Here is a 24,576-nt window from a genome sequence, read left to right on the forward strand (position 1 = left end):
TGGTTACAACAAACTACCAATAGTGTGTTAACACACTAAACAGATAATTCGTGTCCGTGTCTAGTTCCTTTCATAACGCAGCAATAATTAAACGTTGGCTAGCTAGCACAAATATATTGTATTTAGCTGCTACAGTACAGTTAGCTGGTCGTGTTGGCTAGCTAGCAATGGCTACTGTGTTGACTTAGTTTGAAAAACGGCTAGCTAGCTAGCTTCGTGCTACACCCGGCACCGACGAAAACAATGCTAACCTACAATAACTAACCTACTAACTACCCACAACAGCCCACGATGCCTAACTATGACACCATAGCTAACTAGCATGCTAGCATCCAATAACACACACGAACAACAAACATTATAGTTTGTTGTTTGTGCATTCATTAAATAAAAGAAGTATGTTCGTACATCACGCTGCGCCTTGGTCTACTCCCTTCGACGATCGTGACAGTAAGCTAATGAAAAAAGACACAGAATTTGTTTGTGGCTGATTGTTGGTTGAGTTGGAAGATGCTATCTTTATTTTTACCCTTACCCATAAATGGAGTGCAATTATTGCAACCATAAGAACAATTGGAGAATGGAGCTGTCCTCATAGCAAATTAGGATGGGGGACCTCGTATAACCATGGCAACTTGAACAGTATCAACCACCCTAGATAGGCCTAGCTATCTATGGCTCTGCCTGAGCTAACTAAACCTCGATATATTTGACTTTGCTGCCATCTAAAATGAGTGATAATACATTGTTTCCCATGTATTTGCCCAACAGGATTGACCCTCTCAAAATGCTTGAGCCAAGAGGGTTGCAAACTTGACATCTCTACTAATGTTGTTTTCCTCTTGCAGTTAGAAGTTATACCGATTGGAAATTGTATGAAATGGTTAGCTTCATTTTATTTGAAATATTACTTTTTTTGTCAAAGTAACATAATTTAGCGCAAACCTATAGTCTGCAAAAAATCACGAGTTTTTAAAATTTCCAGCGCGGCTTGGTTCTCTATGTTCACAAGCGCACCGCAATTGTATGGAGCATTGACAGCAACGAGACAGTTTTGTAGGCCTTTAGCTGATTTCTTCGGCAACATTTCTTCTGAATGTGGATCATATAAGAAAATGAGTTTTTAATTATGTAATCCTATGTGTAATTTAAATAGGGCCATATTTAGCAGGCACCCTGTGGGGGGAGTTGCCGCGTTCAAAAGAACTGGGAACTCGGAAATAAACGAGCTCAGACTGGGAAAAATCGATTTGAACGGTCATCCAACTCGGAATTCCAAATCGGGAATTCGGGCCTCTTTCCGAATTTCCGACCTGAAGATCACTGACGTCATGATTTGACCTTGTATTTTGCCGAGTTTCCAGAACAAGGCAAGTGTAGTGTAGACTTGAGCGTACTGTCAATCGCTGTTACATAACGGAGAACTTTGGCCAGGCGTGCTTGAGAACTGGAGTAACATAAAGCGGGTCAAATGAGGAGTCTGTGAATACAGGCTACAGCAGACCCTAGACATGTCTTCCCAAGACTACGACTGCATAGTGATAGGAGCCGGGGTTCAGGGCTCTTTCACTGCCTATAACCTTGCGAAAAATAACAAGAACACCCTTCTACTTGAACAGGTTTGTAATTTATAAAGCGAGTTGGCAACAGGATAAGAGCGTCTGCTAAATTACAAAAATGTTTTAAAATGTAGGCTACCAACAAGTCGTTGCATTGGAGTTGACACCATATAAATTCAGTGGTTCTGTACGAACCACTGAATTTATATGGTGTCAACTCCAATGCAACGACTTGTTGGTAGCCTACATTAAAAAAATTTTTTGTCATTTAGCAGACGCTCTTATCCAGAGCGACTTACAGTAGTGAGTGCATACATTTTCGTATTGGTCCCTCGTGGGAATCGAACCCACAACCCTGGCGTTGCAAACGCATGTCTACCAACTGAGCCTACGTCGTCATAATTACATGATCGACGGGGTTATTACAAATTATTTAGAAGTGATAACGTTTTTCTTTGTATTGTTATATTTGGCACTTTGAACTGGCCTACTGTAGACCTAGCTATAGTTTCAGCATGTTTCAAACTTCCATGTGAATATGCGACATAAGCGACTGCTTCTGTATATATATATTTTTTTTGGGGGGGTGGAACTAAATCGGGTATCAATTTACTGTTCAGCTTTAGAATAGTAGAATACACAAGGTGCAATTTCGAAATGTGGTTGTGTGTAAGCTGTTTTTTTCTTGTTATGTCAATCACTGACAGACTCAATCAGCCCATGTCAGCTAACATTTTTAGATATGTTTGGTAATCATGTTAGAATTACTGGCAGGGCACGTGCCAGGGACCCTGACCTCTAGGGGGCCACCATTGATTTTGTTAGTCACTCATACTCAGATATCATATTAACCTAGAATTGCAGAACATTTGCTTTGAAACTGCAAAATTTCTCTCCACCCCCATGGCAAAATGAGCAGAATTGCATGATTTATAAAATTTCTAAATCTTCTCTCCACCCCATGGTATAATGTGTAAAATTGTGCAAACTTGCTTTAAAACAGCAACATATTCTCTATGCCCCATGACAAAGTTTTTCTTAGGGCCCCAAAAAGGCTAGGGAAAAAGGTCCTGTGAATATGAAAATGGCATCTCCAACTCTGTTTCTGAATGCCTTGTTCCTCAGTTTGTCCTGCCGCACTCTCGTGGCAGCTCTCATGGCCAGACACGCATCATCCGCAAGGCCTACGACGAGGACTACTACACCCACATGATGGAGGAATGCTATCAGCTCTGGACTCAGCTGGAGAAAGAGGCCAACGTCAAGCTTTACAGGTGAGTGCCTTAAGCAAAAGTATAAGGTCTGTCTCAATAGCAGCGTTAGAAGAACATTGTAAAAGCTTTATACCAGAACACTGAGATTTGTCGCATTCAATGTGTTTCGCCAGTGTTCAAGCAGCAACTCAATCTGTGTGAGCTATAGATGGATTACTTTCTCATTACCTCACACATCACTGAATCACCCCAGACAGCTCCCTGCCTGCCTTTGAATGTGGAACAAGGATTTTTTCGTCTCAATAAACCCCAATTCTCATTCCCAGAGCGAAGAGGGTTTGTTCTTGTAAATACTACAGCAGGATCAAAGTTGGAGCCAGACAGTCAGAGCCTTCAACCTCTACCTCCCCACCTAAAGCTTCCCTGAACCATTGTCTTAGTTTGAAACCCCTTTTGGTTGTCAGTATCAGTCAGCTGCATAACAAATTGATCATTATACTGTTAGATGACTGATGGATCAATCACCAGTCTTCTACCCCACCCATGTTATGTTCCCAAGGCAAGCACACAATAGCTATAGATGTACCTCCCTCGGAGCAGCCATCCATGGCAGATGACTGATCGGTCCCCACACTAAGGCCACCTGTGCCCTTGGGCTGGATAAAACTGCAGCACAATGAGAAATGTTGAAGCTATGGCTGCGTGAATCTTTCTGAGCAATGCTTCACGCCTCTGTCGTTTCTCAGCCCTGGGGATGGACTTTGAGATGGGTTGGACGATAACCAAAAGCCCTTTGGCCACAGGCCATTCTGTATAGCGGTATGGCCACACACATACATTGCAACCAGCGAACCAGCATCACTCAGTCATCACATGGGTGGCATGGAAGCATGCATCATGTTTAGGATCTTATATGCACTCACGCGCTCTCCTTCGCTCTCACACACACACACACGCACACACACACTGTGGAGAGCAGGACACACTCCTAAAATTCTCTGATGAATGGGTAAAGCCGTTAGCAGGTGATGGCCCATGCGTCATGTCCGTTGACAGATGTTGGAGCAGCCTTTAGCCAGCCATCCATCCATCAACCAGACTGCTGCATTAGGGCCCCCTGTGTTTCCTAACCTTTCACTCTGAGACCCTATAACTTACCACAGGCTGGGATTTTACAACATTAATTATTCTCAGTGTACTCTGTTTACAAACTGTTGTTTCATCAGATTGCCTTCATTAGATTAGATTGTAAGAGGCCATCTGGGACCTTATTTACAGTACATGTATGGCAAGCTGTTGATTGATTTACAAGGCTTGCTTTATGTTGTAGATGTTAAGGTTCAAACCACTTGCAAATATGACGAATGAGTTTGAACCCGGGTCTTCTATGTATCACACACAGGAGGTTGGTGGCACCTTAATTGGGGAGGACGGGCTCATAGGGCATGGCTGGAGCGGAATGGGTGGAATGGTTTCAAATGCCATTCCATGAGCTCTGTTTCAGCCTTTATTATGAGCCGTCCACCCCTTAGCAGCCTCCTGTGGTATCACAACTGTGTTAGCCTGCTGAGCTAAAAGCCATTAGCTCGGGGGGCTAACACACGTCTTGGGTCTCAGGCATGGTTATTCATCATGTGAGCATGGTTCTCTGAACCCCAATGATTTTAGCTTAGCGCTAGATTCAATCCGTATCACGGAAGATCTGCGTTATAGCGCAATTGAAATGTGAAGATAATTTCCGGTTGAGCCGACATATGCAGCGTATAGCATGAATGCAGTCTCCGTAAACACGGAAACTTGATTTTAAAATGTAATCGCGCTATTGTGCGGATCTTCCGTGATACGGGTTGAATCTAGGCCTTAGTTTATCTTAGTTTATTTATTTCCACAAATGAAAACCGGATATTCACTACATGGTGATTAGGACCTCCTCTCCCAGACGTACAGGTCTGCTAGTGATGGGTCCAGAGAAGGGGGACTACCAGGTGTTCAAGTCCACACTGGAGAGGAACAAGGTTCCCATAGTGATCCTGCCGAGGGAGGAGTTCAGCCAACACATCCCCCATGTTAACCTGTCCCAGGGAAACGCAGCCCTGGTGGACACCACTGCCGGAGTGCTGTACGCTGACCGCACACTCAAAACAGTACAGGTAAGATGCTGTATGCTGACCGCACACTCAAAACAGTACAGGTAAGATGCTGTACGCTGACCGCACACTCAAAACGGTGCAGGTAAAAGTGACACAGTTTTGGTATGTATTGTTTACAAATCTGTAAAAGCCATTCTGGATTATGTTTGCATCCTAGAGGAGATCATTATTACTAGATGCTGTTAATTGATTGGCCTTGTACCTTTAACCCACATTGGCTCAGTGCTTCTTCTAGGGTGTGATAAGAACTCCATAAAGTACAGCTTTCCCTTTCCTTTAATGCTGTCCTGTTTATCCTTTACATTACCCCAATGCGTCAGACTCTGTAATGATCATTCATTAGTCTTTATCAGCAGCTAGGTAATTATGTTTTGACCACTAATTAGGAAATACATGATGGCTTGTACACACAATTTGGGAATACTGTATATGGTGTAAGTGAGACAGCTAGACAAAGAAAATATGAACTGAACGATGACATATAGCTTTCATATGCCTAGGTAGACATTGACAAAAGTAGTAGTATTTTTTGACAACTTTTTATAGCATTGAATTCAGTTTATTCAGACATTGGCAAGGAGAAACAAAGCATTGGAGAGAAACAGCCTGAAAACACCAACTGAAACGCTTTATTATTTTACTGCTGCCTCGGAACAATGGTCCTGTCTTGTATTGATTGAACAGATTTTTCCTCTCTTTTGTTCAGATCAAGCATAAAGCATACATTACAACTTGTCGTTAGTTGTGATTATAGACGTTTCTACAGCCGCCAAGATTACCACCATGCATTCTCATTCTGTCTGAATGTCTAGTTTCATAACCTCCTATCAACATTCTGTCTCACAATCTGCCAGCATCGATCATTTCTTATTTATGTTTTGTGAAGGGGTGGGGTATCTGTGTCTTTGAGAGTTTGCACATGTGCATAACCATGAGTGTTTTTCCACTATATGTGCAGTGGTGATTTTAGCATGAAAATCTTGGTGGGGCAAACAACATTTTTTATAATATTCATGCCAGCAAAGCCACTACACAACACAACACTAAACAACACATTAAATGCACTATAACAGTGACAAATGGTGCACACAAACTGTTAGGGCCTACATAAAGCTGTCCCAACAGCATAATTTTATTTTCAGCACCATGGAGTGAATCCTTACCACCGCTACACCTGGCTATCAGCAGAGCCTTGTCTGGCAGCAAAACAGTTAATTCAGCCTCATTTATTGCCTTTTTATAAAACATAGCTGATATGGCTTACTTGCTTAAACAAATGTGGTTTCTACTGACAACTGAGATGTACAAACTATGGCATAAGGGAATGCCGAGCGTATAGGAGGCAATCTGTAATTTCGATTAAGACATTAATGAGCGAGGGAAGACGGACGTAGTCAATATAACTATTTGTTCAGCACTTTTGAAATGAACAGCGACAGAATTCAGAAAATGGGCCATTCTTACAGTATTGTCCCTGTACACCAAGTCAGACCCGTAGGATAAATAAAGGGGGCATATAAGCAGACAATGAAAGCTCTTACAATATTCGATGATTACATTTCTCTAAAACAGGTTATAGGCTACATGTACACCACCAAGTCAGAACAGTAGGCTAAGTTATGAGGGGGAAAGGGACCAAATTATTAGGGTGAGGCACATGGGCTACTAACAGCTTACTACACAACATACACGTAGTATTACTTTCTTAGCTACAGTATACATATCTCCCTGGCATATTACATCATTTATGCAGCAGCATACAATACATTTTTGGACTCACCGTTGTTGTGCTCACTGAATGGGAAGGTGGCGCGGCCTTCTTGTGGGCATATTTTGTCATTAAACTTTGCCATCAGTCTGGCATTCTCTGGATTAATGGTGCTTTCAAGACAACTGGGAACTCGGAAAAAAACAAGGTTGAATCATGACGTCAGTGATCTTCAGGTCGGAGCTCTAGAAAGAGGCCAGAGTTCCCGACTTGGAATTCCGAGTTGGATGACCGTTAAACTTTCCAGAGTTCCCAGTTGTCTTGAACTCACTGAAGTCTTAGATTTCCCAATTCCGAGTTTCCAGTTGTTTTGAACGTGGCAGAAGTCATGCTGGATTGACAGCATGGCCAATGTATTCAACCTTTTCTGGCCCATGGTGTTGCGTGTGACTGTTTATCCTTTTAAGCTTGGAAAAGAGACCCTTAAACCCAGACTTGGACCACACACCCTCTCCACCGAATAGCAGGCAGGGGAAGCAAAATAGTGATTGCTTTGCAACACTTGCAGTTAGCCACTGATTCCTTCCAAACCACTCATTGTTGCATTTGTGAATTCCAACTTGATGTGTAATGTTTATGTCCAATGGCCGATGAGCACTGATACGTTTTATCTATAATTTCTCTTCATATGAAAAGGATTTGCCAGTAGATTGTCGACGTGATTCATGATGATGACTGTTTGTCTAGCTTGCTAGCTAAGATTTTGAAAGTATGATGTTGACATGATCAGTCCAATCAAAGCTACAGTAGATATAACGTGATTTGACGTAATTGTATCTGTGGCCAATGACCTTGAGCCTTCTTGGATGGGCACTTCTAATGTAAATCAATGGCAGCACCCAAGGGGGCTTGAACTGCCTAGCTCTCCTGTAGATTCTGTGGTGACGTAGTGTCCCCATGAGTGACAGAACACTGAGCCAATCACAGCGCAACTAGAGAAGATTACCAATGCCTATGCTCTGTATTTTCCGCTGGCTGCCCCTCCACCACAGAAAGCACTGAGCTAGGCTGAAACACCTGCATTAGGAGACCATGTTTGTATGCAGCGTTGTTTTAAAAAAAACATTGTTTGCAAACTGAAATGTGACACGTATTAATACCAAAATAACATGCAAAACAGGTGGGGCTCAAAACAGGTGGCTCTGCCACACCTGCCCTGAATGACGGGTCGCCACTGTATATGTGTGTTAACTGTGTGATTATGAGCAAACTACTCTCACTTCAAGTCTGAAGCCAAGGTCTCTTAGATATCTCTCTGTCAGAGGTCTCTGTCAGACCCAGCTGTTACCATGACAGCCGTTACTATGCGGAGACAGACAGACTACCCTTCTCTGACTGTATCATTCTGAGCCTCCTTGGCCTTGTACCATTGTACACAGAGACTTCTAGAACACTCCACCATTCTGCACAATAACTCATCCATCACAATCAGCAGATGGGCTGTATCTCACAGGCTCACAGAGGCACCCAGGTCTCTTACCTGCACTCTATTCTAGTAGATATTAAGACTGCTTCATTAAGGTTTCAGCTGCCCTGCCCCTTGGTTGGCTCTCTAATACCTGCCTAGACATCCACATTCCACTCCCTTCCTGTTAAACTTTAACTAACCCTCGATGGAGGAGAAGTTCACCTCAGGATTAGTTGTGACTGGGATGCTTATATGGACTGTAAACTTCACTTGCATTGTGGTTGGTTTATTTACACGTTACCTGCTTGATACTATTCCACTTTAGTTACTAAGGTTCCTCTGTGTCCGTTTGGTCTCATTCATTTTGAACACACCTTGCGTACCTTACACTACAGTAACTGTTCTCTCTCTCCATCACCAGGGACAGTTCCAGAAATTGGGGGGCATGATCAAGGACGGACAAAAAGTGATTGACATCACACCGGGCTCTGTGGTAACCGTGACGACAGTCAGTGGGATGTACAGAGCTAAGCACTTGGTGATCACAGCTGGACCCTGGGCCAACACCCTGCTGTCCCACACAGGCCTTCAGCTACCACTGCAGGTAAGCTACTCACTACCTCGAACATGAGCTCACACTCCAATGCACTCCAGTGGAATGCTGTCCACTACTGTCACACTAGGCATGCTGTGATATGCTCCATATCTTTGGTCATACCGCACTGTCACACGTTATGCACTCAAACACAAATAGACAATATGGCACTTGCAATCAAGCTTTACGGAGCATGTATTTGACAGCACAAGATTTAAGAAAGGATTTAAAGCAGAAAGGATTTAAAGCTCTATTCCAGAGTTCAGCACGCAACCATAAAACCCATACCCATTCACATCATTCTTGTTAGTAGATAAGGGCAACATTTTCAAGTCAAATTTCCCCAAATATAGCCTCACTCCCCCAGGCTATAAGCAGGGAGCGATGACTCGCCATAGCTCTGGTTGGTTCACAGCAAACCAAGAGGGAGAGTCTGCAGCCCAGTGCTGGCGGAACACTCAGTCTACTATGAGGAATAAACTAAACAAACACATTCCCAGACTATCTTTTACACAGAGCGGTAGGGAGGGAACCAGCCAAGCAATCTCACAATATATCACCCACCCAAAAGAAAAGGTGCTGAAAAAATACTGGGCGTTATTTAAGTAGAGAATTGGAGTTTGTATTGGAATTGCATTATTCAGGAAAGCGAGAGGGGCCCGTGGAAGCCATGCCTGAGTGAGCGCATAGAGAAAGTATGAGGTATGAGCTCGCCTTAAATAATGCTCTCTGTCTGTCTCTCTGTCTCTTTCTACTGAATTTTTATGGACCCCAGAATGAGACGGCTGCCTGTTAGTTCATTAAACTGAAAGCTAGCGAACATTGTGTCCTTATTACCACGTGCAGGGAAGATGTGATTTGTATGAGTGTGTATGCATTTAATTATATCCCCATTCTCACTGCCACTACACCACCGCTACCTTTGTAATTGCAGTTGGATTCGATAAAACGATGGTAATGGGTAACATGAGGGAGGGAAACATCTTCCCAAGTGCAAGGATCTTCTTTAATCAAACCCAGAATAATTTCTATGGAGGCTTATGCCTGGGCCCCGGGTCCTTGCACTATGCGGATGACTGTCTATTTGTCTGTTGCTTCCCTGATTAACTAGGTGATAAAGATTAATGTGTGCTACTGGAGGGAGAAGGTCCCTGGCTCCTACAACATCCAGCACCGCTTCCCCTGCTTCATCCAGCTGGAGTCAGAGGAGGCAAAGCATCACATCTACGGCCTCCCGTCCAATGAGTACCCAGGCCTGATGAAGGTGGGCTCAATTCAGCCAGACAAAAGAAAATACCCCCAAATAAACCACCTTGTTCAGTTAGGTTTGGGCTTTTAGATACCATAATGTTCCACACAGGATTCAGGGATGCCTTTGCTTTAGGTCTCAAGCAAGTTTACTAACTACACAAGCATAGTTCACCAAACCACCTCCATTACACTGTTTCCTGGTCTTATTGTATTGAATTTAAATAGAAATACGTTAAACTTTTGCTGACCTCAGAAGTAGGGCAGCAACACTGTCTGCCTCCAAAGTTCTCCAACACTTCCGGATACATAATCACAGGGTAATGTTGACTGTGTTTTGCGTTTCCATTTTCTATTCCATCTCTATTTTGAGCATGATGGAGAGCTAGCAGGAGTTGGGAGAGTAATAGCAGCACCCAACATGCAGGCAAAGGAGGGGGACAGATGGCTGTGCCACATCACATTATTCACTCTGTGGTGTAGTCAACAGTGCTTTGTAACCCATGTACTGTAGATAGATGGCTAATGCTCAATCAGACTAAGGCATTTTATTTTCAAAGGTAATTACCTTTCAAAATAAAAGTTGGCCACACTTCATAGAACATTGCATTTATATTACATAGGCCTTATACTGTTCTACCTACAGTCGATGTTCCTGGTAAGTGCACTTAGACTCTAAGTTGAATACAGTTTGTTGATGTTGTTTTTCTTCTCTGTTTGAAGCTTTGCTACCACACTGGCCCTGAGACGGACCCTGACGATAGGGACAGACAGACGGACAGGGGGGACATAGACATCCTACAGCGCTACATCACCCGCTGCTTCCCTGGCCTGGTGCCCATCCCTGCTGTGGTGGAGAGCTGCATGTACACAGTGAGTATTACCAGTCTCAGAGCTGCATGTACGCAACGTTAACATCTCTGCTGCTTACTGTATCCCAGAAATGGCCATATTACAGTAATGGCCCACAATGGCAATTTACTCTGAATCGGTACAATTAGTGTACCATCATCCTTTCAGTTGGACTTAATTATTTATAATAAAACAAATCTTTGATCTTCCCACCAAGGAAAGGTACAGAATAGAAATGGGATAAGGGTGGTTCTGGATTTGAAAATTCAGAGAGGGAACCATTGTCCTGTTTGCCATGCCAATCACATCACATGCTGCACGGCTGCATTACCTTTGGGATTCAAACACTAATGGAAAACATCACAGACACTGAATATCATTGGAAACCACATGTCATTCCTGCCCCGTAGTCAGAGTAGCCTACTGCATGGAGAATGGGGCACAGTAGGGGAGAGTGGGGTAAGTTGAGCCTTTTTACATTCAGCATCACTCTGTCAACATATATTTCAGGATGTTGTGTATCCCAGGAAATAATCAGAATTCATGTAAACATTACAGTTTTGAAAACAGCTTGTCCGGGTATGGGGTAAGTTGAGCCGCGGGACAAGGTAAGTTAAGCCGCCTACAAATTTCTGTAATGAATGAAATATTACCACTACCTTTTTAAAACCATGTCTATCTTTATTTCCCAAACACAATTCCTCACAATCACCTTTTGGTATTTTTAGCATTTTAAGCATCTTTTAACACAGGCTTAACATCTAGCAAACACTTTGTACTTTTTAAAACACTTTTAACATAGGCCAGGCCCTGTTGTTACCTCATATCCCAGAGATAATGCCTTGCATTATGCCTGGGAAGAAAACACTTCAATTTGTTTAACTTGCCATTGGCTCAACCATTGGCTGAACTTACCCCAAGGCAAAAGTTTTCACTATATTAGCCCACATAGCTACAAGGATGCACTATCTTGCTAGGTTTAGGACCTCATATTGAAGCTTATAGAGACCCCAACTGATGTATAGAACAATCTTTAAATTATCTACTTTGGTTTAGATACAAGCATCATGAAACCTCTAACAATACATTCATTTGACTTGGTGAAAATCTGTTTTTTGGACCTATGCTATATATACAAAAGTATGTGTACACCCCTTCAAATTAGTGGACTCGGCTATTTCAGCCACACCCGTTGCTGACAGGTGAATAAAATCGAGCACACAGCCATGCAATCTCCATAGACAAACATTGGCAGTAGAATGGCTTTACTGAAGAGCTCAGCGACTTTCAACATGGCACCGTCATAGGATGCCACCTTTCCAACAAGTCAGTTCGTCACATTTCTGCCCTGCTAGAGCTCCCCTTGTCAACTGTAAGTGCTGTTATTATGAGTGGAAACGTCTAGGAGCAACAACGGCTCAGCCGCGAAGTGGTAGGCCACACAAGCTCAGAGAACGGGACCACCGAGTGCTGATGTGCGTAGCGCGTAAAAATCGTCTGTCCTCGGTTTCAATACTTGCTACTGCGTTCCAAACTGCCTCTGGAAGCAACGTCAGCACAAGAACTGTTCGTCGGGAGCTTCATGGCCGAGCAGCCACACAGAAGTCTAAAATCACCATGCGCAATGCCAAGCGTCGGCTGGAGTGGTGTAAGGCTCGCCGCCATTGGACTCTGGAGCAGTGGAAATGTGTTCTCTGGGGTGATGAATCACGCTTCACCATCTGGCCGTCCAACAGACGATTCTGGGTTTGGCGGATGCCAGGACAACACTACCTGCCTGAATGCATAGTGCCAACTGTAAAGTTTGATGGAGGAGGAATAATGGCCTGGGGCTGTTTTTCATGGTTCGAGCTAAGCCCCTTGGTTCCAGTGAAGGGAAATCTTAACGCTACAGCATACAATGACATTCTAGACAATTTTCTGCTTCCAACTTTGTGACAACCGTTTGGGGAAGGCCCTTTCCTTTTTCAGCATGACAATGCCCCCGTGTACAAAGCGAGGTCCATACAGAAATGGTTTGTCGAGATTGGTGTGGAAGAACTTGACTGGCCTGCACAGAGCCCTGACCTCAACCCCATCGAACACCTTTGGGATGAATTGGAACGCCCAATTGAAACGCCCAACATCAGTGCCTGACCTCAGTAATGCTATTGTGGCTGAATGGAAGCAAGTCCCTGCAGCAGATTTTTCAACATCTAGTGGAAAGCCTTCCCAGAAGAGTGGAGGCTGTTATAGCAGCAAAGGGGGGACCAACTCCATATTAATGCCATGATTTTGGAATGAGATGTTCGACGAGCAGGTGTCCACATAATTTAGGTAATGTAGTGTAACTTGCTTACCACTTTTTCCATATGGTTTCTTCCTTCACAGACTCCATGAAATTATATTTGGTCAAATATACATTTTGTATATGGTTTCCTAGAAACAAGGGTGGCTCAACTTATCCCTTTGGTTCAACTTACCTCACTCTCCACTAATGGATGTCATCTCCAATCCCCAAACAGATGGCAGTTGGGGTCCAAAATGGACAGGATTTATTCTTCTCAGATGAGTTTCTTTAACCAAGCTGCTGGTTCCCTCAATCTTTTCTCTCTCTTTCCCTCCATCACTATCCCATTACCACATTTCGCCTGATTTGCCTCCCCCTCTCTTGTTCTCTCTCTCAATTCACCATCTCTTTCTGTTGCAGGTCACGCCAGACAACCATTTTGTCCTGGACCACCATCCCACTCACAGTAATATCGTTATCGGAGCAGGCTTCTCAGGTGTGTATGTGCTGAACATGAGTATTGTCTTTCTTTCTGGCCCAACATAACAAGTCCCGCAGCTCCACATCATACCCCAACATGGCTGCATCCATAGTGTCACTCACAACATACAGTATAATAGTGGATGTGTGTGGATGAGCAAAAGCCCAAAGAGTTTAGCTTTAAAATGTTTTTTCAACACTGACACCCGGCACACACTCTGGCCCAGAGTGGTGCTGAACATCACAGAGCCCTCTGAACCTACTTCAGCTCTGTGTGCTGTAGCTGTATCTTAGAGCGAGATCTTACACAGGGAAAAGTCAGACAACTTTTAATTAGACAGTCTTTCAAGCCGGCTGTGAAGGGTGAAGAGTTGAGCTTTGAGTCCAGACCCATTTTATTCCCTAATTAACGTCTTTGAGGTGCTCTCTCTGTCTGCTCGCTTGCTCTCTCTCTGTCTGTCTTTCTCTGTCTGTCTGTGTGGGGCGGGTGAGGCAGTGTGGGGGTCCTCTCCTCCCTGTCCCAATGGGCCGACGGCTGGGGTCTCCTGGCTCCTGTTCCATCTGCTCTGATAGCCGCCTCCTACAGTAATTATATGTGTAATTAATTTCCACTTGTAATAGTTTTTAAAGGACCTGGCTGGCACACAGTGCAGTTGGCTGGTGAGAGAGAGAGAGTGCTACTGGATAACAAGGAGGATTAGCTCCGCGGGTTAGAGAAAGCCATTTGAGAAGCCACATAATCAATACTAGTATGAATTGAAGAAGTGTTTTGCTTCTGAACCCATTGGTCCCTTGGTGGTAGAATCTGAGGGGTAAGACATTTTTATTTTCAAGTCCTTTTTCAATGGAAAATGAACCATAATAGGATGACTGTTCATCACGGTCTATTAACCTGTTCAACTTGCATTTACCATATTATCAGTGTTTTAACCCAGGTGCTCTAGTAAAGACTGTGCAGCACTGTGCTGTGTTCAATCAGTGCACAGGGTTAATCGCAATACTACAAAAAATGTGCAGCTCCTCTTTCCCCTCTTCCCCCTCCCCCTCCTCTGCTTGAGTTATCAAAAGCCATAAGCACTTTAAAGCAAGTCCTGGGGGTTGCCATGGTTACAAAGGCACCCAGCGGGTTTGGGCCTGCCATCGAGGGCCCCTCACCTCTTCCTACAAAAAACACATGTGGCGAACTGTCAGAGTGGCCTACAGTTCGTTCGCTATAGCCCCGGATGCAAATCACTGAGGCTTTTATGACTTCAAAGCCTGGCTGGATCCATGGGAGCTCTGAGAACTTTATCAGGCAGAGAGAGAACTCATGCAAGGCATTCTTAAGCCCAGTTGACATTCAGAGTTTTCCTTCCTCCCTCAGACCCATAGCAACAAGAAGAATTCACCTCTCCTGAGTAGAGCGTCAGTTTCCTCAACTCACCCCTAGGCTGACAGCTCACGGCAGGCTCATCGCTGAAAGGAGGGACAAATCTCCTTCATTTATCTCTGGCTTGAGCCCACTTAAATGAATAGATGCCCTGTGACGGTCAGCGCAATAGCTCCTGTCCTCTTTTATGTCAGGCGGCTCAAACAGACCGACTGACTCAGACAATGGGCCAGAAACACACAGGTTATTTATAGAGGCCCATTGTGGTGTTCCACATATATTTCAGCACATTATAGACTCTTGGCAAACCTGAAATGACACCCTTTACCCTATTTAGTGCACTATATCCCCCCTTTATAGAGCCTAAATAAAGCCTATAGGGTGCTCTTGAGATGCAGCCTCTGAGTTTGATGACCTACCTGCCTCACTTACTGTGATTTGTTCTCCCCCCAGGTCACGGATTCAAGTTTGGCCCAATCATTGGCAAGCTGCTGTGTGAACTGAGCCAGGGAGAAGTGCCCTCCTATGACCTCTCCCCCTTCAGAATCAGACGCTTCCAAGCCCACTCCAAGTCAGCACTGTAGGATCGGGATCGTTGGCTATAACAACCATTTTTCTCAGGAACCAGACCTTTACAAAATGAAGAAATTGAAGGTTTTCATACCAGTGTGGCTGAAGCCTAAACAAACAATGGTCGCTCGCAAATAAATATTTACTTTTCAAGCTAATCGTTGAGAAAAGTGACGTAGGGATGAGAGCCTTGAAATGAGATGTGGAAACAAATCAATGATTCACTAAAGCTGATCTCTCAGCTGCTGTGTTAATACTGCTCTGTAAATCATACTCTCATAGCCTCTGTTTGGACCTGGGACCCATCCTGCATCATTTCAAACCAGACTAATAATAATATTAATAATAATGTATTACATTTGTAATGCACTTTTCATTATACAAGAATAATATCAAAGTGCACAAAATAAAAGAACAAATAAAAAACAATTTTTTAAATAACAAAACAAATATATCTAACCATCATGAAAGCAACAATCAAAGTCTAAGAGGAAGGCCCTAATGGTAAGCCAGCTGATAGAGGTGAGTCTAAAGGCCAACTGTAACATTGTTGAAGAACTGTAAACGCGTTCATCTGTGACAAATGGTATTAAACTTGGGGAGAAAATAGTACCCTTATTGGCCCGTATGCTTTTATGCATCACTACCTCTCCCCTTCTCACTCCCTCGAGTGAGGCCTTTTTCAAGTGAAGCACATAGTTAAAAAGACATCAGCCGTGGAGCCATTTGTCTTTGCGCAGCCAGCTGTGTGTGCAGTGTGTATGCAGTGTGCAGCCTTCAGTGGTGTGTGCCTCTGCCTGTACCTTTTTCCCCATGTAAACATTTTAATCACTAATCAGCCAGCCTGTTACAATGGTTGCCAACCACAGCCATCAGTGGGAATGAGAAAATTATACAGTGAGACGCAGAGAGATCAGCGCACCACAGTCTCTCGGCTCTAAGTGACTTTGAATTGATAGAGAATTAGGAGAACATTAAACATGCAAAGGCAAATATTCACCCACCATTATTCAGGAGGAAAGGACACACTGGAACATCTACTTCTAAACATGTCTGTATGGGATACGGTTTTAATAACCAGATGAACGTTTGAAAGTAGTGCCCTATTTCTGTCTCTCTATAGCCAGCTTCATGGCTCTGGGTCCTAGCTCCTTTTTTGGACACTTGACTTTGCCACAAATACAAGTGAATGTAATTTGGTTGAACTATCCCTTTAAGCACTTGATAGTCAAAGGATAATAATGGTCTGTCAGAGTGGGCAATTAGACTTTACCCTCAGTTAATCAGACATAGACCATGTTATAATATAGGCACATAAACCTGAGCTGACAGGAAAGGGGGACTGGTGGTGGTGGGATGAACGTAGCCTGAGGGGAGACATGCCACCATGAGGAACCATAAACTCACTCTTGTTGCTGCCGATGTGACATGGAGAAACAGGGAGAAATGTAGCTCAGGGAATGACAGGAAACTGACACTGATAGCAGCTTTTTCCACGTCACCACACTGCTAGAAGGTGGTGACACAGACAGATAAACAAGACCTGTTTTAATGTTTCCTCCTCTCAGGGGGGTTATTTGTCCTATCTGCCAGGTAGGTTCAGAGGGCAAGAGTGGGGCTCTTATCAGATAGAACACCTGCCATGAATTTGAAAAGACGTGCTTAAGGGGATTAAGGTTTTCATCTCTGATTTGCATATTCCAATATTTTTCTACCACTGCTTCAATGCTAATAGAACAGTGGCTGTTCTTTTTCACCAATCAGAGCTCTTTGTCAGCTTCCATGGAAGATAAAACAACTAACATAACACAGATCCACTCAAGTGTTCTTCCTCTAATTGTTCTGTTCCCTCTCCATCTGCCCCTAGTCTGTCACAAGCCTTCTAAATAGGCCAAGATGTGTCAGAGTCTTAATCTTAAAAACAAATGTGTGAGAGAGACAGAAACCACAAAATGACTGTCAACTATGAGAGTGAGTGCTAAGTACAGTGACATGAAAAAGTATTTGCCCCCTTTCCCCCTGATTTTCTCAACAAAAAAAATGTAACATATTTTTGATCCTCAACCAAAACCTAATATTAGATAAAGGGAACCTGAGTGAACAAATAACACAACAATTACATATTTATTTCATTTATTTAATAAACAAAGTTATGCAGCACCCAATGCCCCTGTGTGATAAAGTAATTGCCCCCTTAAACTCAATTACTGGTTGTGCCACCTTTATCTGCAATTACTCCAACCAAATGCTTCCTGTAGTTGTTAATCAGTCTCAAATCGCTGTGGAGGAATTTTGGCCCACTCTTCCATGCAGAACTGCTTTAACTCAGCGACATTTGTGGGTTTTCAAGCATGAACTGCTTGTTTCAGGTCCTGCCACAACATCTCAATTGGGATTAGGTCTGGACTTTGACTAGGCCATTCCAAAACTTCACATTTGTTGCTTTTCAGCCATTTTCATGTAGACTTGATTGTGTGTTTTGGATCATTGTCTTCCTGCATGACCCAGCTGCACTTCAGCTTCAGCTCACAGACGGATGGCCTTACGTTCTCCTGTAGAATTATCTGATACAGCGCAGATTTCATTGTTTGTTCAATGATTGCAAGTCATCCAGGTCCTGAGGCAGCAAAGCATCCCCAAACCATCACACCACCACCACCATGCTTGACCGGTGGTATGAGGTTCTTACTGTGGAATGCAGTGTTTGGTTTTAGACAGACATGTCGTCCAGTTCTGCATGCAAGAGTGGGCCAAAATTCCTCTACAGCAATGTGAGAGACTGATGAACAACTACAGGAAGTATTTGGTTGGAGTCATTGCAGCTAAAGCTGGCACAACCAGTTATTGAGTGTAAGGGGGCAATTACTTTGATACTTATTTCATTTATTTAATAAACAATATTTTTTGTTATTTGTTCACTCAGGTACGCTTGATCTAATATTAGGTTTTGGTTGAAGATCTGAAAACATTCAGTATAAATAAATAAAAAATAGAGAAAATTAAAAAGGGGGTAAATACTTTTACACAGCACTGTAGCCATGGAAATGACTATGATTTGGAAGAATTTGTGCAAGGTAAATGGAATGGTGTGAGAAATGAGGGGTACACAGGGGTGGTTGGAATGGGGAATCAAGGTAGATGTGAAACAGGTGGTGGAAGGAAGGCTGGTAGTCAACTGAAGCAGCATAGCAACATGCAGTATGTTAGGTGTTGTTTGGTAGCTAGGCACCTGTCTGAACTACTAACAGATAACATCGTCCTCATTATTACCTGTTATCAAAATAGCATCAAGATGACAACTGGACACAGTCACCTCACACTGAGGACTAAGATGGGGAGAAATAAGGAATGCTGTGAGACATCCATAGACTGGTTACATTTTGGTTTGTTTTCATTTTAGCTGTTCGAACACATGAGAATGGGAATGATGTTGTGTTTACCACACGATAAGCTGTGATTTGGCCTTTAGCACGTACAGGTTGTGTTTGTCTATTAATATTCAAATGAGTTTGAGTTTGAGTTTGAGTTTGAGTTTGGGCGTTTCAAGGGCTACAATGACCTCCAGGGTGGTAGGTCATTCTGGTCTCAAACAAAGATTAGTTTGGTAAGTATACTCAGCTTGCTTGGGGCTAATGTCATCAGTTGTTGTTTTTACAAACATAGTTAAATTTGACATTAAATGCAACATTATCAAGTGTTAAATAAAATTGTATTGAAATGTTAAATGAATCCAAAGTTTGAATTAACCTTGTAACTCATAAGGTTACAAAGTAACGTCTAAATATGTTGCATAGTGTGGCAACTGTATCCATATTTTGTCCCCCATAAAGAAATACAACGTTAGATACTCCACTGCGTGGCATAAAAAGGTCAGAATGAGGTCAAACTGAGAGGAAATGCTGTTTCGTAATGTAAACTGAGGAGCAGTTCCAACGAGATGTTGTCGTCTTAAATACTGTCAAATCTGTGCAGTAGATATTTACAATCTTGTGTTGAGACCTTTTGATGACCTCACCACCATCTGTAATGTAAAAAGCAGAGTCCTTTTGGTGGTAAACCACTGCCATATGGTCAAGCCCCTCCCACACAAAACCCCAGAGGTGAGCATTGGCATAAGGTTAGTCTTCTATGCAAAGCTCCAGGCATGGCGTCAGTCGGCCCACCTGTCTCCATGATTAACATTATCCATGGGTTACTGAGCCTCTAGACAGCAACGGATGCCCTGGGTATCCACCATCCATCCACCATGCCCTGCTAGGGACCTACGGGGGAGGAGGATGGGGCATGAAGCAGGAGGACAAGGGAGAGCAGAGAGATCATCAGGGCATGACGGTGGTGGGAGGTTAACAACTCAAGGCATTCTGCCTGCCTGCAACCATAGTGAGGGAGGAATCACACACATCCAAATGTGGTGCAGTAGTTACAGGACCTGGACAAAACAATATAAATCTAGGGAAAGGTAGGGAATTTCGGCTCGCTGTTTGCTGCTCTTGGTCCAAGGGTGATGTTACAATTCAGCTCATTGGATAAAGCCAGGTTTGTCAGCATGGGTTAAATTGACAATTTGGTAGTGGGGGAAGCCCTATTTGGGTGGGTTATGGTCAGGAGTAAGGTTGAGCCAGGGTTTAACGTAAGGGTTGGGGTTTGGGTTGAGACTAGGGTTAGGGTTGTGGTAGAGGCTGGGGTTAGGGTTGTGGTAGAGGCTGGGGTTAGGGTTGTGGTAGAGGCTGGGGTTAGGGTTGTGGTAGAGGCTGGGGTTGTGGTAGAGGCTGGGGTTAGGGTTGTGGTAGAGGCTGGGGTTAGGGTTGTGGTAGAGGCTGGGGTTAGGGATGTGGTAGAGGCTGGGGTTAGGGTTGTGGTAGAGGCTGGGGTTAGGGTTGTGGTAGAGGCTGGGGTTAGGGTTGTGGTAGAGCCTGGGGTTAGGGTTGTGGTAGAGGCTGGGGTTAGGGTTGTGGTAGAGGCTGGGGTTAGGGTTGTGGTAGAGGCTGGGGTTAGGGTTGTGGTAGAGGCTGGGGTTAGGGATGTGGTAGAGGCTGGGGTTAGGGTTGTGGTAGAGGCTGGGGTTAGGGATGTGGTAGAGGCTGGGGTTAGGGTTGAACCAGGATGTAGACATGAAGCTAGGATTAGGGTTGTGTTTGAGACTAGGTTGGATGTGGCCATGAACCTAGGGTTAGGGTTATGCCAAAATTAGGGCATTAACCTTGCATCTTGTCCACATCCCAGTTTCACCCTAAACGTAACCTCAACCTCAACCACAACCCTAATTTATCCTACTTTTATTCTACTGTTTATCATACTTTTCTCTTTGACCTAAGGTGCAGGAGCCCGGCTCAATTCAACCACTGTTCGTCAGATTGACGAATATGTTGAATAGGTTGACTAATATAGCCTAACCACTGTTGTTTTGCCGCCTTCAGAGAACCATGGGGGTTATGATGTCATAGTTTACTCCTGAAGGGGGGATGGATAGGGAAAGGAGAACCAAACCGTAAACCAGAGCTTCAGATGAATATCCTAACAAGTACAAGTACGTATTGATGATGCATTGATTCATTGATCTTGGTGTTTATGGTGTGTTGAGGACTGCGCTGCATGGTGCAAAATGGCCGATCAATATCCCATTCCTTACTCCCTTACTAAATTGCACTGCTAATGTAAAGTACTGCATGACATGTCATTGGACAGCTGATTAAACCGTTTTATTTTGCTTCCAGACAATGCAGACCACCACACCACACGGAGACAGACCAGGCAGGACCACACAGTACTATTCCTCCTGGCTGTCTCCTCCCTTCTAGTTGAAGATGAAACATTATCGAACAGCTTGCATGCCAGAGCAAATTACAGTTGCGCTGGGCAGTGTGCCGTTGATGTGACATGGGGGTCAGAAGCAGGGGTCACGAGTCAGCCAAAAAACAAGACGGACTGTCACAGGGTGGCCCAGGGGGAAGAGGATACAGCAGCATTTGGAAGTGTAATGAGCTTGGTGGCACTGTTGCTGGGAGACAGGGAGAACACTGAAGGTGTCAGATGCTTTTACATCTCCTTGTCACCTCCTCCAACTTCCCTCCCATTCCTCACTAATCCATCCTCTTATTCCTCCCACCCTCGTTCCCCTCCCTCCCCCATTCCCCACCCTCCTGTCCCCATCTCAACCTTCCATTCCCCTCCCTCCTGTCCCCATCTTAACCTTCCATTCCCTCTCTCCTTCCCTCCCCTCTTCTTTCTCTCTCTCTGGGTAACTACAGAATGGGCAATTTCCACCATTCTCATGAATAGTGTGCTATATTGATTCAAATTATTTTAAGTGAATTCAAAGGTGGGAGTTGGTCATCTACTGGACAGAGGGGGGGTTATTTTCCAGTCAGGGAAAATTATCTCTAGGAATAGCAAAGAATCCAAGAGAGTAACCTGCACCTCACATACATTTCAATTCAGTTCTATCTGAAAAGAGGGAGAAATATAATTGTAGGAAGACCCCAAATGTAATGTTTTTTAATTAATGTACAATTCATTTTTAATGTGCTGCCTGCCATCCAGCAACTGTGCAACCCATCCCTTCCGATGTAAATCTCTCTATGCTTCCGACTCCCTATATTGCCTCTGGCTACTGCAGCTGCAGTAAGACGTGGCTTCTGCTCCTGATGTCGAATGTCTGGATACCCGCTGGTTTAGGGAAGTCTTCCTGAGAACTCCCACTGAGCAAGAGGGAGCAGAATCACTTACAAATGCTGACACACATTTGACCTTGCCTCTAGTCATTTCCTGCAAGCTGGCTGTTGGTGGGAGTAGCAGGGAGGAAACGGGGAAGATCTCAATTGCAAACTCCTGGTGTCCTCTCTCCTAGTCTCCTCCTCAAAACCCATTGGAGTAGAAGGTCAGAGGGGTGGGACCTCTGGCTTTTTCATCCAATAGGTCTTGAGGAGAGAGGACGAGGAGAATGCAATTGAAATCTTCCCAGGGAGTCTGAAATAAGGCAGACATATGGTACACTGTTAGACCCAGGATGAGGACTCTGCCATGACACTCTGCTAACACCAATCAGAGTCCACCCACAGGCCTCAGCACCAATCAAAGAGCTTTTCCATACATGAGGCATTTAGAGCACGACTAGGCACTAATGTTGTGCCTTAAAACGGTTTAGCTGATATACAGTGGGGGAAAAAAGTATTTAGTCAGCCACCAATTGTGCAAGTTCTCCCACTTAAAAAGATGAGAGAGGCCTGTAATTTTCATCATAGGTACACGTCAACTATGACAGACATAATGAGAAGAAAAAAATCCAGAAAATCACATTGTAGGATTTTTAATGAATTTATTTGCAAATTATGGTGGAAAATAAGTATTTGGTCAATAACAAAAGTTTCTCAATACTTTGTTATATACCCTTTGTTGGCAATGACACAGGTCAAACGTTTTCTGTAAGTCTTCACAAGGTTTTCACACACTGTTGCTGGTATTTTGGCCCATTCCTCCATGCAGATCTCCTCTAGAGCAGTGATGTTTTGGGGTTGTCGCTGGGCAACACTGACTTTCAACTCCCTCCAAATATTTTCTATGGGGTTGAGATCTGGAGACTGGCTAGGCCACTCCAGGACCTTGAAATGCTTCTTACGAAGCCACTCCTTTGTTGCCCGGGCGGTGTGTTTGGGATCATTGTCATGCTGAAAGACCCAGCCACGTTTCATCTTCAATGCCCTTGCTGATGGAAGGAGGTTTTCACTCAAAATCTCACGATACATGGCCCCATTCATTCTTTCCTTTACACGGATCAGTCGTCCTGGTCCCTTTGCAGAAAAACAGCCCCAAAGCATGATGTTTCCACCCCCATGCTTCACAGTAGGTATGGTGTTCTTTGGATGCAACTCAGCATTCTTTGTCCGCATTTTGGATTCATCTGACCATATGACATTCTCCCAATCCTCTTCTGGATCATCCAAATGCACTCTAGCAAACTTCAGACGGGCCTGGACATGTACTGGCTTAAGCAGGTGTACATGTCTGGCACTGCAGGATTTGAGTCCCTGGCGGCGTAGTGTGTTACTGATGGTAGGCTTTGTTACTTTGGTCCCAGCTCTCTGCAGGTCATTCACTAGGTCCCCCCGTGTGGTTCTGGGATTTTTTCTCACCGTTCTTGTGATCATTTTGACCCCACAGGGTGAGATCTTGCGTGGAGCCCCAGATCGAGGGAGATTATCAGTGGTCTTGTATGTCTTCCATTTCCTAAGAATTGCTCCCACAGTTGATTTCTTCAAACCAAGCTGCTTACCTAATGCAGATTCAGTCTTCCCAGCCTGGTGCAGGTCTACAATTTTGTTTCTGGTGTCCTTTGACAGCTCTTTGGTCTTGGCCATAGTGGAGTTTGGAGTGTGACTGTTTGAGGTTGTGGACAGGTGTCTTTTATACTGATAACAAGTTCAAACAGGTGCCATTAATACAGGTAACAAGTGGAGGACAGAGGAGCCTCTTAAAGAAGAAGTTACAGGTCTGTGAGAGCCAGAAATCTTGCTTGTTTGTAGGTGACCAAATACTTATTTTCCACCATAATTTGCAAATAAATTCATTAAAAATCCTACAATGTGATTTTCTGGATTTTTCTCTCTCAATTTGTCTGTCGTAGTTGACGTGTACCTATGATGAAAATTACAGGCCTCTCTCATCTTTTTAAGTGGGAGAACTTGCACAATTGGTGGCTGACTAAATACTTTTTCCCCCCACTGTAGACATGGGATGTGTGTGAAGCATTCTGTAGCATAGAGGGGATGCCATTCTGGAATGTCTGGATGTCATTCTGGAATATCAATTCTGGATGTCATTCTGGAATGTCTGAATTCTGGATGTAATTCTGGAATGTCTGAATTCTGGATGTCATTCTGGAATGTCTGAATTCGGGATGTCATTCTGGAATGTCTGAATTCGGGATGTCATTCTGGAATGTCTGAATTCGGGATGTCATTCTGGAATGTCTGAATTTGGGATGTCATTCTGGATGTCATTCTGCAATGCAAATGTGGTACTTGGACATTTCCAATAATTATACAGTATTACCTTGCCAATCTGGGTGCAAGGACATCAAACAAGAGCAGGCTTTTAA

The 24,576-nt window shown here is 43.9% G+C and overlaps 1 protein-coding gene across 2 annotated transcripts; it reads left to right on the top strand.

Annotated features, from left to right (window-relative positions):
- Positions 1-1,271: 1,271 nt before the first annotated feature.
- Positions 1,272-16,094, top strand: LOC311106299 (peroxisomal sarcosine oxidase-like). Of its 2 annotated transcripts, none has more exons than XM_084148602.1 (8): positions 1,272-1,619; positions 2,685-2,833; positions 4,698-4,923; positions 8,521-8,703; positions 9,806-9,958; positions 10,666-10,815; positions 13,484-13,559; positions 15,366-16,094. In XM_084148602.1, the coding sequence occupies exons 1-8, from the start codon at positions 1,512-1,514 to the stop codon at positions 15,494-15,496; spliced, it is 1,176 nt and encodes a 391-aa protein (XP_084004728.1). In that variant the 5' UTR covers positions 1,272-1,511; the 3' UTR covers positions 15,497-16,094. The 2 variants fall into 2 exon arrangements, with proteins under 2 accessions (XP_084004728.1, XP_084004729.1); XM_084148603.1 differs by having other exon boundaries at positions 1,278-1,619; positions 4,713-4,923.
- Positions 16,095-24,576: the final 8,482 nt, after the last annotated feature.

Source organism: Coregonus lavaretus (assembly GCF_964263955.1).
Source record: "Coregonus lavaretus genome assembly, chromosome: 30".
Taxonomy (NCBI): domain Eukaryota; kingdom Metazoa; phylum Chordata; class Actinopteri; order Salmoniformes; family Salmonidae; genus Coregonus; species Coregonus lavaretus.